Genomic DNA, 19,020 nt, shown 5'->3' with positions numbered 1-19,020 from the left:
ACAAACATGCTCACCATCTAAAATCCTTAGACACATGTTGCTATCTGCCAAAACATCAAGTGAATTATGAGTGTTCTGTACTCCATGAGAGCTGACCACTTATCTCAGTGGACACTGACCTCGCTGAGTCATAAAAGAAGGTCACTCCGAGTGCAGTGTGCCTTGATGTGGACCCTCTCGCAGCAAGCCACTGCACACATCTCTGCTGAATTCATTTGTTATGGTTAAGACGGGATCCTGCAAATATTTAAAGCTACAGTGTTTTTTTGGCAAAAGCCGGAGACCGAGCGATGTCTGGGGGGAATAATGAAGATGTCTTGTTTCGCATGCAACTGCCTGTACGCCCCTAACTCTGGGAGAGATTCCTTTTGAAACATAACAGCGCTCGGCGCCATTGCGAGTTAAAAGTGACCAAAGCGCGTCTCTCAGGTGCCACATTAGCAGCTCCGCGGGGGGGAACAATGTTTGGGGCGAAAATGAGTTTTGGTGAACACTTGGATCTGGTATGTTTGCTATTTCCGGTAAAACCAGCAGGAGATCGAGGCCAATTCCAAACCTGAGCGAGTAATCAAACGAGGAATTTACTGTAAGGGTTGTGCGCTGGTATGCTGCAACTTCTGCTTATTTCTCGTAAACATTAACCCCAGAGCTCTCATCAGTGTGTTGATTAACTGAAAGAAAAAGGCCTGCCTGTGTATCAACAGGAAGTTAAGCGAGTCTGTATTTGCCATTGTGGTTTCTGTGGCCTCACAGGCATATCAGAAAAACGTATGAACATACACAAGGATAAAACTTGGTATATAAATTCCACTTTGCAGCCATCTGTATTGGCACTTTGCCATTTAGATTTGTTGACCACAGACATTTGCTCGCCCCACGTCACATATGTGACATGTGAACTTTTTCTTGACAAATTGGAATATTTGGGACCTCGTAGGAAGTCTTCAAAAATACAGATTGGGGCCTGAGAACACTGAGTGGCCGCTCTGCAGCGAGGGAGATATGGTCTTGAGTCGTCTTCAGGAGCATCGTCTCGTATCTGGCAGATCTGGAGGCATGCCAGCACCCGCCCTGAGAAATCAGCATCGCAGCGCACGGAGTTGACAAGTGCGCCTCCCCCTCCGAACGTTGTTTGACATACCCATCGTTATAGGCTTCGCCTCTGGCAGTTTCTTTTCTAAAAGGCAAACTCAAAGCCACAGATTATACATTCTGCTCACAATCCGTGCGGGTAAAATAACCTGCAGAGAGAGAGAGGGAGAGAGAGAGAAGGAGAGAGAGAGCGAGAGAAAGAGAGAGAGCAAGAGAGAGGGAGAGAGAAAGAGACGCTCGGAGGCTCTTTATTTTTTTGGAGACGAGCAGCTTGCGCGTAAACGGCACCGGGCATCACTGAAGGGGAGACATACTTGGTGTCAGGATAATTTTGTGTCCTTTTTTTCCTCCTTTTTTTTCCTCCTCTCTTTTTTTTTCTCCGCGACTCCGCGAAGGGTTGAAAGGGGAACGGAGTGACTGCCCTTTGTGGATTGTGAGCATCGGATGACATTTACTTGAGCGCGCAAAGCACCTGTGGATACAGAAAGCGCTCCCCTGATGTTCGGACTCAAACCTTCCACAAAGAAAGGATTCACGGCGAGCTCCAGTTGATAATTTACCTCCCTCTCCCCCCCACCCCACCCTCCCCACACACCTTTTTCCCTCCAACACCCCTAGCAGTCCGGCCGAGAAGCGCACAATGCTGCTGAGCGTCTCCCTCCTGCTGGTCCCGCTGCTGTGCATGAGCGGCTGCGGCTCGTCGTACGTGCCGTGCGAGCCGTGCGACGACAAGGCCATGTCCATGTGCCCCCCGGTGCCGCTGGGCTGCCAGCTGGTGAAGGAGCCCGGCTGCGGCTGCTGTCTGACGTGCGCGCTCGAGGAGGGCCAGTCGTGCGGCGTGTACACCGGGCCGTGCACGCGCGGGCTCCGGTGCCTGCCCAAGGACGGCGAGGAGAAGCCGCTGCACGCGCTCCTGCACGGCCGCGGCGAGTGCAGGAACGAGAAGTTGTACAAGCGGCTGCATCCGTCCAAAGGTAGGAGGCGACACGTCCCCCCTCTGATGAGTGAACTTTAACGCAGCACGCCGTTTTTTGGTGGCTGTTTCTGTTAACGCTCGCGTCAGCGCTGGCGATGTTGTGTTTCACGTGCATCTGCTTCAGCCAAAAGACCTAAAAAAAAGGGGGTCCCGGCGTGAAGAAATGGCTAACAGCTGGGAAGGGATGTTACTCCTCCCTTGACAATGCAGGAATTTTAATAAAGCGCGCAGCTGACACACACGCGGCGAGGCGTAAAGACGCATAAAACCCCAGCGCGGTAGTCACCACCAGAAAATTTTGACATAAAACTTGCATGCTGGGAGTTAATAACTGATTGTGTAAAGATGATGGTTTAATAGACACACACACAAAAAAAAAAAAAAAAAAGAGGGTGGAGTGAGTTTTGGGAGCCGCCGAGGCTGATGTGGGTCAAGTCACGGCTCTCTTTAATACACGCCGACACCTGTCATTATCAAGGCGCGCGACTCAAAGGCCCCCGACGCGCCTCGACCCCGTGAACTCTGTCAACTATCGGCGCGGAGTGCCGATCAACCTGTCATCCTCCGAAAGGCCCTTGTGGGGCCTCCCCGCGAGTCGTAAATCAGTGGGTTTTTCGTGTGAGTGGCCTCGGGGTGCCCCCCCCCCCCCCCCTCGGACGACATAAAACGAGGGGGAAGATTACAGGTGGTGGCTCGGCTCGCTGGCTCCTCTGAATCGCAGCTGAGGGACAGAGTCGCTGTGTCTGCTGGGGAGCTCTGAGGACAGCCTTTGTGGGAAATGTTGGCTCCTGAGCTCCCCTTCAAGGTGTGAAGCCCTCGCTTCACCCCGTTCCCTTTCTCCTACAGTTTCTTTTTTTAAATACCTTTTTTAATAGCCTTCCTTTCTTCCCTTTTGTAAGCCCTCTGCATGCTCCTCATCTACCACCTGTGCCTTTCCTCCAACACCTGACCCACCTTTTTTTGTCCTCCCCATTCTCTCCCGCTTCTCTTCTTTCCCTTCCCTGGCTGCTGACCCTCTTCACCTTTTTTTTCTACCCTTCTCCTCTCTGTATTCGCCCCCTTTCTGCCCGGTGCTTCGTTTCCCTCTCCCCCCGCGGAGCTCGAGCTCCAAGCGCTGAAGCGACGCTCGGCCTGGGAACATAAATAATCTCGCTGGCTGCGTTAAACCTCAGCGCGCCGAGCCAAAGAACCGCAGGTTTTTCTGGCTAAGCGGCTGGCATGAGTCCGGTAGCAGAAAGGAAGATAAGAAGGATGGAAGACAGTAACTAAATTTATGTTTTCTTTTATATATGTGATCAGAATCCCTTTCTACATTTTTTATTTGGCAATTTCCAGCAGCTCTGCATCTTCTACCCATGTCCTCTTTTCTTTTTACTGCCTTTCCCACACTATCCTCCGCTCCCTCTCTCTTCCTCTCACCACTCTTTGTTAAGTCCCACCCTGGTCTCTTCATCTGTCTGCCCACTCCTCTCCCTCTCCCTCTCCTCTCCTCCTCTCCCTCCCCTCTCCCTCCCTCCGTCTCAGCGCTGCAGGCATGCCCAGGCTGTGCAGTGATTCAGCAGAATGCCGGCTGAGCGTGGGTTACTGATCCCCCCCATCTGTCTGCCCATCAGCCAAGTTCTCCATTAACTCCCGATGGGAGCGCATAAAAAAAAGAAAAAAAAAACGCATGCGCACACTCCAAAGCGCACGATTCTCCACGAACCGGTGCGCGCGTAAAAATCGAAAACATATTGAGACTTTTCCAGGAGGGGAAAAGTCTAGAATAGAAAGAAAAAAAAGAAAAGTTTTTTTTCTCTCTCTTTTTTTTTAGTCATTAATTCCCTGCAGGGAGGGGAGCTGCCTCTCCAAGATTGCCAACCCAAAGGAAAAGCAAAGAGGAATAGAGAGAAGACATTATCAGTCAGCACAGGTCAGATTAGACAAACTTGGGGATTAGCAAGTGAAGACTTGATTAGATCTGCCTCAGCTTTCTCTAGTAGAGAGAGAGGGGGGAATCTGTGTCAGCGGGAAACTGCAGGGGAATCTCTTGTTCTTTCCGAGAAGCCGTCATTAGGGGAAGGGGGATGGGTGACGTCACCGCGATCTTCATCACGGTTGTCATCGTCATTGGGGGTGGTGGGTGCGGAGGGGACTGGGGAGCTTTCAAGCGTCATACAGCAAAGAGGCGGCGACCTTGTTCCCACCCCCTCCCCTCCTCGTTAGTTTAGTAGCTTAGCGTTTCGCATCAGAAGTTGAGGGGCTTTATGCGCGGAATCTGCCAAAACGAAACAAGTGCGTGACACAGCGGCGGAAGTGGGCCAACTGTGGCTTAGGACGCGTACAAGACTAATGCATGTTTTACGGCTGTAAATTAAGCGGAGTATCAGTTCGGAGTGCTTTTGGGAGAGGGGAAGCCGCAGCCGCTCGCCCTGGCCTGAGCCGCTGCGGTCGCATGAATAGAGGGTGGGGTCAGAGAAGAGGGCGAGGGGCGAGCGCTGAGGTTTGCGCGCAACTCCCCATTTTTTTTCCCTTTTTTTTTTTTTTTTTGTTGCACAGATGAAAGATGCATGTACGCGAAGGTTTTTCTGTGAGAGGTTGGGACCCGAAATGGCCTGCGGCTGTTTTTTGGTGGCTTGCCACATGACAAGTGTAATAAGTAGTTTTCCCGGGCCTGGGTGCCAGGGTGAGACTAAATATCTCATTTAGGTCACTTGCTATAAAAGTTTTTCAAACCCCCTCGTCTACATATACCCCAACCTGGCAACTTGACTCACCATAAATGCAGGCTGTGTTGTCCCGCGTGTCGACACGTCCAATCTGAACCTGGCCTGTAGCCACAAAACTGTGCTAAATAAGCATTTAGCCCGTGCAGTGAAATCATCACATTGTATTTCCGAATTGGACGCTCCTGCCCGGTGCCCTGTTAAACTATGGCCACTGAAGTTCAAACCGAGAGAGGTCACGGGTTTTGATTTCAAACTTATGGAAGGAACAGAAAAACAAAAATGCTTTAAGACCTCAGTTTGCAGAAAACTAGCATCACCCCTTGTGCACTTGGAGTTGTTTGTAATAATAATTCGTTTCACTGGTTATTTTAAGCCTGCCACGTCTGTAATTTGTGAAGTTCCGGTGAAAATTACCAAGCATAGCACAGATAAGATGGTTCTCCTCTGATAACAGTAATCCTGCGCGAATAAAGCTCCAGCTAATGGCTAACAGCAGCTGTACACTTCATGTTCTCGCTTTTGTAGTTGCATTTTTCTCATCCACATGCTTGTAATCATTTACACAGCAGTCAAACGGTTGCCAATTCAACTCCTTGCACCCGTTTAGAGCTGGAGCAGAAGGTCGTTGAAATGTTCCCGGAAGTCTCACGGGTGCTCCTTTTTCTTGTGTCTTTGCTTCCGAAAACAGGGGGGCTATCTCACGATGGCACAATGGTACGCGGTGTGGACCCGGCGCAAACCAAGGCGCCCATATACGGAGATCACATCAGCAGTCTGAAGGCCCAGGCCATGAAGCAGGCTAAGGACCGGAGGAAGCATCTGGCCAGGCTGGGACCTGCCAGCAACCTGGATTTCTCGCCCTTCACCCTCGATAAGCTGGAGCCCGAATTTGTAAGTAATGCAGAGATTACAAAGACGCATACCAGGCTGAGAAGCCGACGTAGCTCTTGAGATTGTTTTTGCTTTGCTGAAATCGAGATTTGCTTTGAATAAACAGACGTTTTTCTCTACTTAAAACTTACATACCGCTTCAGGCTTTATTTGTGCTGCACGCTGGAAAGAAACCAGATTTGGCAAATCAGCCAAGATGCCCCGCGGGGCCACTTTCACACGTGCCAACATGGTGTGAACACAAGTGAAATGCCATTTCACATTTGACAAAGGGCATTTTTCAACCATCTGTTTTTTTTATTATTATTATTTTTTTATTCTGGTGCATAAATACACATTGTGATCGCACTAACGCTCACATCTGTGTTTGTGTTTGCAGGGGCCCTGCAGGAGAAAACTAGATGATCTCATTCAGAAAATGAAGGACTCTTCTCGGGTCTTGGCTGTCTCTCTGCATCTCCCCAACTGTGACAAGAAGGGCTTCTTCAAGCGCAAACAGGTATAGATGCATTATCTTATTAAATTAGCCGCAAGCTTGGATTGCAAGCCTGCAATTTTGGATGAAGCAATAAAAGCAAAATTCTCATCTTGTTCTAACTAATCTGTGCTTGCAGTGTAAGCCATCTCGTGGTCGGAAACGGGGGATGTGCTGGTGCGTCGACCGGTTTGGCAATAAAGTCCCCGGCATCAGCTACGGCGCGGGGGAACTGCAGTGCAAGGATCTCAACAACAGCAGCAACAACAACGAATGAGAGCGAACCGAGCCCCGTTCCTTCTTCAAAACCTGCCAATCAAGCTAGCACACTTAATGACTGACAATCAGGAAATTATGGCACAAATGCTTTTGTATATGGTCAGGTGTTATGGACTGCGTTGTTTTTGTTTTTTAGGGGAGCCAAACTGAAAAGCTTGCTTAAGTGAAAATCTGCACATCTAATCTCTGGCTCCCCACTGACTGTGTTCTATATGTCTGAGATTAGCTACCACCTCATCTCTTTATATTCTAGATTATAGAAAAAAAATATATATATATATATATTTGTATGATACTGATTAGCCTACATGTTGTGTGCTATTGAAAAATTTACTCAAAGAAATTCTGAGACAAGACATATTTAAATGTGGCTAAATATCAATATATTTTCTTTTATTCGTTATGATCAAAATGGAAAGTCAGAGGTCTATGGTTTCGCGGAACAACGTCTCACAAGATTGAGATGAATTCACGCCCCGTTTTCCAGTTTCAGTCTCCTAAAGTGTCCTTCTCGAAGATCTCGGTTTATTCGTCTTTGGCGACACCTGTGGTGATAAGAAGTATTGCACCCAGAAGACAGAATTTGTGCTCCCAGTTGTAAATCTCGATTGAAATGCTTCCATACGTCATGTTTCCAACGTGAAAGGCTGAACAAACTACACATCAACAGTAGCATTAGCTTTAATAACGTATCAGTTGTAAATACAGTACTGTCCAACTTTCAAAATGCTAACAACAGTCAACATGATTTTCTGAGTTTGCTAGCGTTCCTAAAGGACGCCACTACACCATTAGGTTCGGTCACCATTCTGTTAACTTATGTGAAGATATACATTGATTTAAATCATCTTCGAGATTGGCACTTTAAGTATGAAACTAGAGCCAGCGGCTGGTTAACTTAGCTTAGCTGATTTTCATACTGGAAACGAGGGGGGCGCTAGCCTGGGTGAGTCCAAATGCCACAAATCTCCAAAAGAGATCTTGAAGCTCGCGAAATAAGACTATTTTTTTGGATGGGCCCCAAGAAAGTGATTCTGTGTGCCACTGAAATTCATCTCAATCATCTCTAATGACTGACTATACGTCCTCACTTTTCACTAGAAGTGTAGCTTCTGATTCTGATTGTGTAGGAGGTTGCATTAAGCAGCATTCGACCCCTCATAGTAAGTAACTTTTGGGTTTTTGCACCTTAACTAGTCTGATGTGCAATTTGCAGATTTCACAATTTTTTCCTGTTTGATGTTAGTTCTCACTTAATTCTTTTACTGTAATTTCATGGCACATCCATGAAGAAGCAATTGGGTTGTAGCCTCACTCATAAACGAGCATACCGTAAAAGGTTAGACTGCTTTTGAAAGGCCGTTTTCACATCCAGACAATTGTGTTTGTAAATGTATATGTACAGAGTGAGTGTGCATGCTCCTGAGATTGTATGTGTGTGTTGCCCTTGTAGTTCTCAACTTCAACAAGCTCTGGTTTAAATTACCACTAGCCCCGCCAACTCGAGGTACCATCCGACAAACGTGGTGCAATCGCCCTTCACAGCTCACACACAAATCGTATGCAAAGGCCCGCGGTGTTTGTTTTTCCATGTGAGGGGTCTTCTCCGCCACCGCGCAGGCAAATCTGTCGGCGAGCGTCAACTTGCTCTCAGGGTTCATCGGGTCCTTTTTATCCCGCGAAGAGCAAGGTCGCTGAGTTTTTATGGAAATTCAAGTGCCTTCTGCACCACACCAGTTTGAATTCTGATTTGCATGTGGATCCATTGCGTCGCTGAATGATCGGAAACACAACAAAGGGAGGGGGGTTGGAGAAATTGTAGGTGCGGATGTGGTTTTTAGTTGATTGCTGACAAAGATTATCACGATCTTCCAGTCGAGTGCTGCTATGAGGACAGGGGACATTTCGTTCTGTGGTTCAAAATTCGCTGTTTCTTTTTAATTAATGATCTATAACCTTAACAGAACCTCGACTTTGGCATATCAGCCTGTTGCTCCCGATAAAACAACTCTCTCATGATGTCGACTCACATTTAAAGACAACACAGTGACCAAATTGGAGTAATGTGAACATATTTATCAATTGATGTAATTGATGTACTCTTTTTTATTGTAAAAGCAAATCACTATTTAAAAAAATAAAGTTCCTGTACTCACACAAATGCCTATGTGCACTTTTGTCTGCATTATTTAATCTGATTACGACAGGCTGACTCAGCTGCTTTCTCTGTGACCTTGTGATTATTCACGCGGGTGGTTCCCATGTGCTGGGACACTGAAATACTGCATAACCTATAGGGGGCAGTGCAGCTGGAGTTTTCTGCTGATTGTGGTCTTCAATGTTGTTCAGGACCCTTAAACTGATGGGGACAAAAGGACCCCCTACCTACTATATGTGTTCTATATTAAACCTGTCCTACTGTTATTTATAAATATACATTATTATTATCATTTTGCATTCAATATTAAGTTATTTAAATAATACCCGGGTACAAATTATTACTTTTTTATTTCAAACATGTGCAAAAGTACATTAGCCATGCAACTGATGTAATTATAAACATACCTGACCTAAAATACCTGTTACCTAAAATTAGCAGGCGCACTGTTAGCTTCGCTTCTGCTAATATAGCAACGTACTTCAGCTTTATCCCTTTACTAAAATATGTTGTATTCATGTTAATGGTTATTTAAAGAAATTTAAATTTGTGGGGCAAAATTAAAAAAAAAATATATATATATATGTGTGTGTCTAATCAATCAAAGATTTTGCGACCCCCCTGCAGTAACTCCGCTGACCCCTGGTGAAGACCTATGATATAAGATGTTCACTACAATAAGATAACAAATGGTGCAATTAATCCCAATTAAGTTAAAACATCCCAATAAATTCCTAGGTTTCAGTTTTGGTGGAAAAATAAACTTTTAGGGCTCACCCATCCCAAGCATTTGTTTCAGATGAAAACACACACACACACAAACTGAACGTATCATCATTTTAATGGCATCAGCTGTTTATTCAAGCCTTTCCGCTCAACATTTAGTGCACCCTACTGCCCACATGTACTAAGTTTCATGTACTAAGTTTCATGTCTAAAGCCGTGTATTATAAGCAAGGTCTCGAAGCCTTAAGTATAGCATGAGGCGCAACAGTCGTTGGCAAGCTAGAAAACACGCCTAAAACGCCACGTATATCGAAAGCTTTTCATTTTTCAACCGTACAAAACACTGACAACAAAGCACAGAAAAGTCACAGTTAGTAAAGCTACTGAATATCTATGCAGAGAAAAAAACGGAGTCTTATCTTTACTGCTCCACGAGACTAAAATTAATCTGCAGTTGCATCTTCTGTAGCAAGCTGGATTCTATCATTTAATCCTTTTTAAATGAACTACAGACGCACACAAACAGAATATATAGCTTACTCAGATGTTCTTTGTTCCCATGTACTTTACAGTTTTTTTTTTATAGGTTTTTTTTTTTTTTTTTTTTTGTTAAGCCACACTAGATCTGGGCCATTTCAGGAAGCTCCAGGTCCAACTCTCTGAGGTACTGGCTGCAGTTGGGGTCACCCCTCACAGTTGGGGCCGATGGGATGGGTCGGCCGGTGTGAGGGTTGACGCACCAGCACTCCCCCCTCTGGCCATGGAGAGACATCTTGCACTGAAACAAAAAAACAAAAATCATAAATAACATATTTTCTACTATGACAAAAAATCCAAATGGGCTACAATGAGTCTAGCTTGACAGATGTGATTGTAAAACGAAATTATTTTAGTGTTTTGTTCTGGATTTTTGTTAAAGCCAATGTCTCACCTCATTTATCTACCTCTTTCCTCTACATACAAGCATATTACCAGATGTATACACACTCTGCACTTCCCACCACTTTCCCAAAAATGCCTGGAGTCACCTGTTTGAGGTTATACTGCCCCCTCTTGTCACAGTTAGGGATATGCAGGGCGTACAGGTCTTCCAGAGGACCTCGGTTATCTCTGAAGGGCATCTTGGATATCCTCTCCAGGACCTGGTCGAGCTCCTGCTGACACTGAGTCTTGAAAACGGCAAAAACGACAAAAAAAAAAAAAAACAAAAAAACAAAAGCAGTCACGCCCACAGCCCCCATTGTGGCACACAGCTGAGCTTTGGGATCTGTTAAACGTGGCTGGCCTGTAGCGAGAAACATCCCGCACAAGTTGTTCCATTTATTCCGTGGGCTTTGTTTTTCAAATCAGAAATCTGATCCTTTTTGTAGGTTTATTTATTTGAATAAAATCCAATTTAAAATCCTGAACAGGGACGAAAACGATTCCAGGGCAAATCAGCACCAAGTTGTGTCTGCAAAGCACATTCTAGGCTCTCTATAAAATCGCACATAAAATGCAGACACACACACAGCCCAAAGCGCTTCCTGTTATGAGCAAATGCATCACGATTATTGCCGGTAATAATAACTTGCCAGTGACCTCAGGTTTGCCTCACAATTTGAGAGAGCCAAACGTCTCGGTGAAGCAGTTGTAAAGTTCCTGGTAGAGCAATAACGTTTCAAGGGTTTTAATGGTGGTTGGAAAATACCACAACACTGGTAAGAATTGTTTAACCGCAAGTCCAAGCTCCAGCATACGGAGCAGTTCAGGTGTATTTGGGGTTAGTAAATACCTGGCTTTTGGTTAAAGGGCAATGACTAATTGTAGACTTAAAATGTACTATTGCAGCATCAATCATTTTAATTTGTTCCATTAACCTCGTGCAAGTACAATGCTGGCTTTTTTATTACCTACGTTTTTAATGCAAAATCTGGAGCTGCTGCACCAGAAGGAGGCGACGCTGCGCTCTTTATACGCCCATCTGTAGTCATTTTCCATAGTTTTCCCACAAAACAGACACGCTCCTTTGCCTCACCTGCTTGGGCCGAGTGGGCTTCACCTCTTCCACCTTGTTGGTCTTCATCTTGGTCTTCATCTCCTGCCGGTGCTGGCGTACGGCGCTCTCTTTGGGTCCGAGCCAGGTGGTCTCCTTGCTGGGCTTCCGGACGGCCGGGATCTCACTCACACCCTGTTCGGGCTGGAGCTCCACAGCCTCACCTGTGAATGAAAACACTCCATTAATAATAATTAAGATGTTTGCATTTACATTTACGTTAAGGGCGTTAATGCAAAACCAATTAAACTGTCTTGCTGAAGGACTCTGACGCATGTCTAGGTTACCGACAGCATCTAACCCATGACCTTTCAGGATGATGCACTCACCCACTCTGCCCCCCCTGCAGCTGACATTGTGGTAATGACCTGGACTTTTTTAGAGGCTGGAAGTGGTGCTCTGCATTGCATGGATCATTTTTCAGAGTGACTAAGTTAGCGTTTGGCGTTTGGAAACTGATTGACTTCTACCAGCTGCAGAGGTGAAGCTGAAACTGTCGCTTGAGCTCCTTGAGGGGAAAATGACAACTTGCTGCTCCTTCCTAGTGCTGTTAGAGAGTTTGCAAAGGTCAAGTTTAGGATTGTCGAAACCTTGGTATGAACTACTGTGCTAGCCTACAAATCCACCAGTGGAGCGTCACCATTGTAACCAATAGGTGGCAAAATTACAGGTGGATTTGCCAAAAATAAACGCAGATGAGGAGTATTTACAACACTTTATATATGCATAGCCATTGAAGATGATGCACCAACTGGTGTCACCACAGTCTGTGGAACGGCTCATAATTAAGTGCACAAGCCAGAATGATGTTGATGTTGATGTTGATATGTTGATGATAAAGGGTTATCAGAAAGGGTATAAGTCAGGGACATAGCCTACATATATTGCAGAATTTTTCTTGAGCTGGGTACGGACCTACAAAGTGTCCAAACCGCTGCTAAAATCCTCTGCAATGTATCAGCACCATCGGTGAGTCACTAGAATCCTTTCCTCCCTCACAGAGTTGAAGGAACCACATGCAGCTCGGCTAACAGGCCTGCGGGCTGAGAAATGTTGGCCGCTGCTGAACTTGAGTCACAGTCAGGTTTCCATGGTGGCTTTTCCCCCTAACAAGGTGATTCAGTTTCATGAGTTGTGGATGCTAGAGGTGTTGATAAATGAACACAAAAGTTTGGGTGGAATCACACATTTTAAGTTTTCTACTTTACTGACATAAATTACAAGCTGTCACAGTTTTAGTTGATTTTCTGAACCATTGACTAGAGTCCAGATTATGATCAATCTGACTGATATCCAAGAAGCACTTATCAAAGCGTGTATGGGGGTTATCAAGGCCACTGTAGGGCAGTCTGTCAGCATCTGTGGCCCTAACTGGACCCCTGTTGGCCAATCCCACATGTTGAGTATAATTCAAAAGAGGCCAGGTCCACATAATGGTTTCTATCTCGTCCTAACCTCCCAGCTGATAGTAGCTCTTCTGGCATCTTTTTCTAAATCACATGACACTTAGAGTTATTTCCTTTCACGCAGGAACCAAACGTACATGCTTGCTAGAGCACAGGCTTTAGTATTTGAGATTACTGGCCTTCGATGTCCGTATCTTTAGTCTTTCAACTACAAATGTCAAAGTCAAAATGGTGGTAGACGATGGACTGGTCAATTGGATTCATTCAAAGGAATATACCAAGAGAAAAGGCTAGGCAGGGCCTAAATTCAGTAAGCTTCTCATGTCCTATGGTGTCTGTTCAGTTTCAGAGAGGTAGCTTTTGGGTCCCGCAAATACTGGGTCTCTATGTTTTTTTTTTGATGACTCACTGATCTGATGGAAAAAGCCACTGCCATCGGGGTGCCGTTGCTATGGGGTGGGGTGCCTGGTCTGGTCTGGTCTAGGTGGGTGGCATGTGATTAACTGCATGAGTACATGAATGCCAGGGCCAAAGGTTTCCCAGCATAGAACTGCTGCCTTGTAACGGCTGCGGCTGATGTCTAGTGTATCTTGGTGATCCATTCAATATTTGTTTGAAGAATATCATGACTTTAGTGTAATGGGAGGTACATCAACATCCACAGGGCCACACCACTACCGAGGCCTCTCACAGCAGATCATCTCAGTTGCTTGACTACCCCTGCAGATCAATTACAAAATAATGGACAACTGGCTACCCGTATCCAATTGTCTGCGGCCATCCCGCAATTCCTCCAGGTGGTTTTCATTTACTTTCCATGGAGTCTTGTTAAACATCAGCCTTGAAAAACCTCTCTTCAGACAGATGGAGCAAACAATGAGAGGCCATCAGGTCCAGCCCAACTTGTTGTTTCTGACAACAGAGCATACTTTGGAGTTGAGGGTTGACAGGGAGGGAGTGGAAGGGGAGCGCCTTTACAAGCCAGTTGATTTTTTAGATGAAAAGGTTGCACGAAGGTTGCAACAAAGCTCGTATTAGCTCTGTTTCATTGCTACTAATCATATTTCCAAAAGCGAATGCCAGAACGCCATTTTCTTTTTTGCTCAATTTTTGCAGGGAATCATTTATTTCACCTACGCAGGGCTTCACTTGACACTTGAACGAAAGGAAGGAAATAAGCAAAGACAGTAGAGAAGGTCAAACAGTCTGCCATTAAGTGGATAGTTCACAGTTATGCAAGCCAAGCCATGATGTGCAGACTCGTGGAAAGGCATTTGTAGGGCAGTGAATGAATGCAAGTGAGTGTTTTAGTGGTGGTGGTAGACCAAAGAGGCAGTCTCTGCACCCTGCAAGAGGTAAATTTGACATCCGGTTGTAGAATATGATTACAAAAGGCCTAAGAGAGAACGGGAGAAAGGAAATTCCAAACGAAGCAATAACAAGGTGCTGGCGCCTTTTGCCATCAGATAGATCTGGTGTTGTTGGACTTCAGTTCCCTGTATGACGCTCCACTGTGCTCTCTCTGACTTTTCTTTGAAGGCTGACTTTCTTTACAAAAAAGGGCAAAAGTCAACTGAAATCAGGTGTGTGCTTGCACGTGTGTGAGCGCATGCACAAGTCAAGCAGATAAACACAACACAGAAATATTGGCAGTCAGGGGCGATTTTTTGTTTTGCCATCTTACATAATCCCAAGTGCATACACTCTCTTCTGAGGAAACCTTCACCCAAATACATATTCTGGTCGCGCACAGATACACACGTGAGCGCACAAAAAGCGATCTTCCTCTTGAATGTGCGTGCACACACACAAATGCAGAGGGTCAGGACCCCACTTTCAGGGGGCACTAGGCCTCCGCAGTATAAGCCGCTCCACCGCAGTGGGCTGGGGATCAGCAGTATCAACAGAGCAGCAGGCCTACTGTCCAGTCTACTGCTTGAATTAATCCTCACACAATGGCCCGAGAGTTTTCCTTTCTATATCTGATCCATGTCGAATTCCCAGATGGCACGTAGGCCAGAAGTGTCATCTCTGATTGTCCAGATTCTGGTCAACTGAGCAAATGGCAGACTTGGCCAGGTCGCTGAGAATGGAAAAGGTTGAAAAGGGAAAGCACACTGGCATTTTCGTCCATCATATTTCCGTAGCTATAAACAGAGCTCTGTTTTGTAGTCTGGACTCACGTGTTTCTTGATAATGCAGTCTGAGCGAATGCTCATTGTCTAGGCATTTGCTTACCAAATTTAGGGAAGCCAAGGAGTCAAATGTAGAGAAATCCGCCTAAGATTCAGTTTCACTCTACGTCCAACAAGTAGGCAACGCCTTCTGCTGCGCTGTTTTGTATTTCTTAGTAGAAAAGAAACTGACATGCAAATTCCTTGGGACTGCACTGTAATTTTACCGTCAGGTAACGGAGACAGCATTGTCCCATTTCTGACTGATTACCTAAACTCAAACAACTCCCTCCAAACTGAATCTATTTAAGGTCAACTTGATTCCTTAGATATCTGCTAACTGAGCTAACTTAAGATAACGACTCATACTGTACCTGTGCACACAAAGCGACAACAGTCACCCAAAACTGAACCACACGCTGACGCTTCAGAATGTGTAAATGCTTTAAAAAGTCTCTCCGTGCACCTCCTAGGCTGCTCCGAGGTGTGAAATAGTGGCACTTATGAAGTGGACCAACGGCAGTACGTAGATTTACTGCAGCTCAAAATCCATTACAAGGCCTCCAGGGACTGTTTTCTAGAAACACAAACTCAGCAGAGTGCAGATATGTTTACCTTCCAGGCTTTTTGGCCCGTGACAGCCTTCTAAAAGCAGGCTTTGCACAGGCTCTGGCACGTACATACACACAGTGGCATCCAAGATCGGGAAAACTCCCTCACTACCATTCGGTGAACTCTGGGGCGACTGTGCAGGACCCGAACTAGGACATGAAGTGAGGCGAGCTGGAACACGTCAGATTCGTAGAACATCACGTGCAGCTACCACCAGCAACCATTCTCAGCTGCTGGGAGATATGAGGCATTTGGGGCCAAGTCCTTGCCACATTTACCTACAGAAAGTTGATCTCTTAGGAGCAGGTCACTTTTGTCCTATGTAAGCACCTAGCTTGGGGCTATGCTAAACTAAACTAGAGGGATATATTTATGTATATATATGCATGCTCATGATATCAGAAACTTGCAAAGGAAGAAAAAGAAGGCTTTTTGCTGGTAAACGTGTCCTTGCATACCTCTACTTTTAGTAAACAGTAGAGGTTGGACTTGGGGCACTGTCGCAATGTTGTGTCTTGAACTTTGACCCCGTTGTCTCTTCTGTTTTTACTTGGCGACACTCATGTCAAGTGTGCACAGTGGATTGTGGGTCAGAACAGGCAAAATAAAAGCACGATGATAACCGCACATACTGCCAAATGCAAACAAATGCCGTTTCCGCCAATTTTTTTGGCCAGGGATCCCTACGTTGGGAAGGGGTTATGCTCCTCCACCCCCACCTCCTCCTTCACCTCCATCCACCGTACACCTCCATTTTTTCCATTATTGACAAAACAAATCCAAGAATAAAACGTCAGCCCCAGGGTCAGTAGCATTTCAGACAGTGTTTGTATTGGCAGAAAATCACCCCTTGACCAAAACGGAGGGTGGGAGGTTACTCTGGATCTCAATAGGCACGAGGAGATTCTTGGCAGGCACATGTGCAAAGTTGACGCCTCGGGGGGAGATGGCACAAATACTCGTTTTTGGAGAAGCCAGGGATGAGGGAGCTTATCTCGGAGCTATTTCAGTCCTGCGGGCTCCGTCTGGACGCCCCCGCAGGTACACAGGAATGCCCCTTGTTAGCAGTGTTATTGCTAATGTTATTTCAGTGACCAGATGGCACAGGAGGTTTTTCCCCTCTTTTCTTTCCACCTCTTTTTTTTCCTGTAATGACTTTTATAACAGTATTAAGGCAACAAAACTGGATAACTTAAGAGACCTTAAAAATAACAACATCTAACGAGCTTTTTACATTTTCTAATTCATGTAAGCAAGGACCTGGACTCTGCTTGAGCTATTTTAATCAACTTGTTCTCTTTCGAGGTCACGTATGGTCCGATTCCAGTCAAAACAACCAAACGTCCTTCCAATCTGATTAAGGGAACCTTCATTTGGGTCCAGGTTTCTGTGGGAACGGAATATCAAGTGATACCGGGCATAAACAGAAAGGGCAGTGGAAAAAAACTAGCGGGTGTTATTTTTAAGCAGCTGTAAGAAATCTGAAATCATATTTGTTATTTTTGAAATGGAAATAAACACACGTTCTGGGATTTTATCTATATCGTACTGGTTGAAAATCGCGAAAATGGCCAATTTCAATAAATTCCTGGGTCCGCATCTGACGAAGAGGGAGGACGTCTTTTCGCTCTTCTATTTTCACCGCATGAGAGGAGTCCAGGAGATTTCGCTTTGAGATTTAAGTGCTGTTAATCACAGTCTCCGTCGAGGGCCAGCAATTATGTCCGGGTTGTCTTTTTTCCATCTCAGTTGAATCCATCCCGAGACCGCACGAAAAGCTCGAGATATGAAGCCGCTTGTTTGCGAAGAAATGTGCTCTCAAGGGGACGATGTAGTGGCGCGTTGGGCCTATGTTTTTGGTAAAAGGCATTCTAAATGTATTGTTAGATGTTAGACACATGGCACTGAATCATGTCTAACTGTGATATAGATGCAGAAGGCTCTCACTTACTTGTTTCTGAATGAATGCCTGCAAGTGCAGTTTTAAGCTGTAGAAACATTACCAGTGTCCACTTCCGACAGTGTTCAAGTTAAAACATAGCGATATTTGTTGCAGCTTTTAGGATCAAATGAATTTGACGTCCTGTCTTCGGTGTAAATCGCTGACTAGCTGCACATCACTGGGTCTCAGATGTTTAATTTGGACCAATCAAGCCATTTTCGGACGGCAGTCTGCCCGCGCTACGGAAAATATCGCAGGCTTTCTTACAACACAAAATAAACTGAATGTAATCTCATGATCTAGGAAATTTGAAAGTGACTGTCGATTGCTCTGACGAATGAAATCAGAAAACATCTGTAGCCTCGGCCGCAGATGGAAACGAGCAAATTCTGGAGTTTTTATTAAAAGTGAGTTTAAAGTAATTTATGCGTTTCCTCCATTAAATGATGTCTCGTAAGTCGTGTCCCTTCCGTTTTATATCATGAGACCTATCAGGCGTCCTGAATAACAATCATTTCGTATCTCATTCCTGCATTTTCCTGCTCTCTGATTTGTTTCTACCAGAATTCTTTCATTTCCTGAAGGTCTTTTCTGCTACATGTTCATTCTGGGCTCTGTAACCTTTGGCCTCCTTCGTCTGCTTGGTTGCTTGCAGTGCTGATCGAGGAGTTTATTTTTGCTTCTTCTGCTGCGGCTGCTGCTGCTGCAGTCAATGCAACTCGGGATAACCCGAATCGAATCAATTCTCGTTGTGCAAAATCTGCGTTAATGTCACCCCTAAAGACTCATTTAGGCTTGGGTGGGAGACGTACGGATGCAAAAACAAGTGTGATCTCCAAACAAGCCAACCTGGGAGATGATGGCTGAAAGCTGATCAGTTGAGAGGTTTGCTATAGGAACGGGAAAGGGAAGGAGTGCAGCAGAGTATACCATGAGAAAGCTTGAAAGGGGGAAAAAAAAGATAGAAGATAGTGTAATTTCCTTGCTTGAAATTGCGTAATGTTCCTTTTTAGAGGCTCGCGTCCAAATGAAGCAGCTGCAATATGTCATCCTTTGATTCTTTGCCCAGGTGACAAATCAGCTCAAGAGTCACGACTCCCTCTGCTTAACCAAATACGGCCCCTTAATTGTTGTATTTTTTTTCCTAATTAACAGATTAAATGATCTGGCTCCCATCCACCGAATCTAGGTCTGAAGTACGCTCTTGGTCTTCCTGAGGCAAGCTGATTTCTATCAGGGATTTCGTTACGTCCACTATTTTTAAGAGCCCCAATTTGTCGCAGGAAATCAAATCTACGCGGGGAGACTGAGAGCAAACATCTGGGACGTTGCGTTTATGAAATTATTCTTAAGAAAAAAATGAAAGGCTTGAATTAGGCAGAAGGTCAGACAGCTGATACCGTGAGCAGTTCCAAGAAGAAGAAGAAGAAGAAGAAGAAGAAGAAGGTTTCTAGGCCCGTACAGCCTCAGCTTGACATTTTCTGACCTTGGCAGAGCTCACTAAAATGCACTCCACCTCCGTCTTTGTCAAGAATCGCTCAGCACC

At 45.4% G+C, this 19,020-nt stretch overlaps 2 protein-coding genes across 3 annotated transcripts in view; one reads left to right on the top strand and one right to left on the bottom strand.

Annotated features, from left to right (window-relative positions):
* The first annotated feature begins 1,111 nt into the window (after positions 1-1,111).
* igfbp5a (insulin-like growth factor binding protein 5a) lies at positions 1,112-8,578 on the top strand. The gene is made up of 4 exons (XM_047576697.1): positions 1,112-2,066; positions 5,465-5,667; positions 6,047-6,166; positions 6,282-8,578. Exons 1-4 carry the CDS (start codon positions 1,733-1,735, stop codon positions 6,417-6,419), a joined length of 795 nt encoding a protein of 264 aa, XP_047432653.1. The 5' UTR covers positions 1,112-1,732; the 3' UTR covers positions 6,420-8,578.
* Positions 8,579-9,402: 824 nt separating this feature from the next.
* The window catches only part of igfbp2a (insulin-like growth factor binding protein 2a), a 19,447-nt gene continuing 9,829 nt past the window's right edge, over positions 9,403-19,020 (bottom strand). Inside the window, exons 3-5 of one of the 2 annotated variants that reach the window (XM_047576422.1) lie at positions 11,323-11,504; positions 10,334-10,474; positions 9,403-10,083 (exon numbers count right to left, since the gene is read on the bottom strand). In XM_047576422.1, coding sequence (XP_047432378.1) covers positions 9,925-10,083; positions 10,334-10,474; positions 11,323-11,504 — 482 coding nt within the window. In that variant the 3' untranslated portion in view covers positions 9,403-9,924. The remainder of the gene's footprint in view (positions 10,084-10,333; positions 10,475-11,322; positions 11,505-19,020) is intronic. The other variant, XM_047576423.1, reaches the window with a different exon arrangement.

Source organism: Mugil cephalus, chromosome 23 (genome assembly GCF_022458985.1).
Source record: "Mugil cephalus isolate CIBA_MC_2020 chromosome 23, CIBA_Mcephalus_1.1, whole genome shotgun sequence".
Taxonomy (NCBI): Eukaryota; Metazoa; Chordata; class Actinopteri; order Mugiliformes; family Mugilidae; genus Mugil; species Mugil cephalus.
This window is presented reverse-complemented; position numbering and strand designations above follow the sequence as displayed.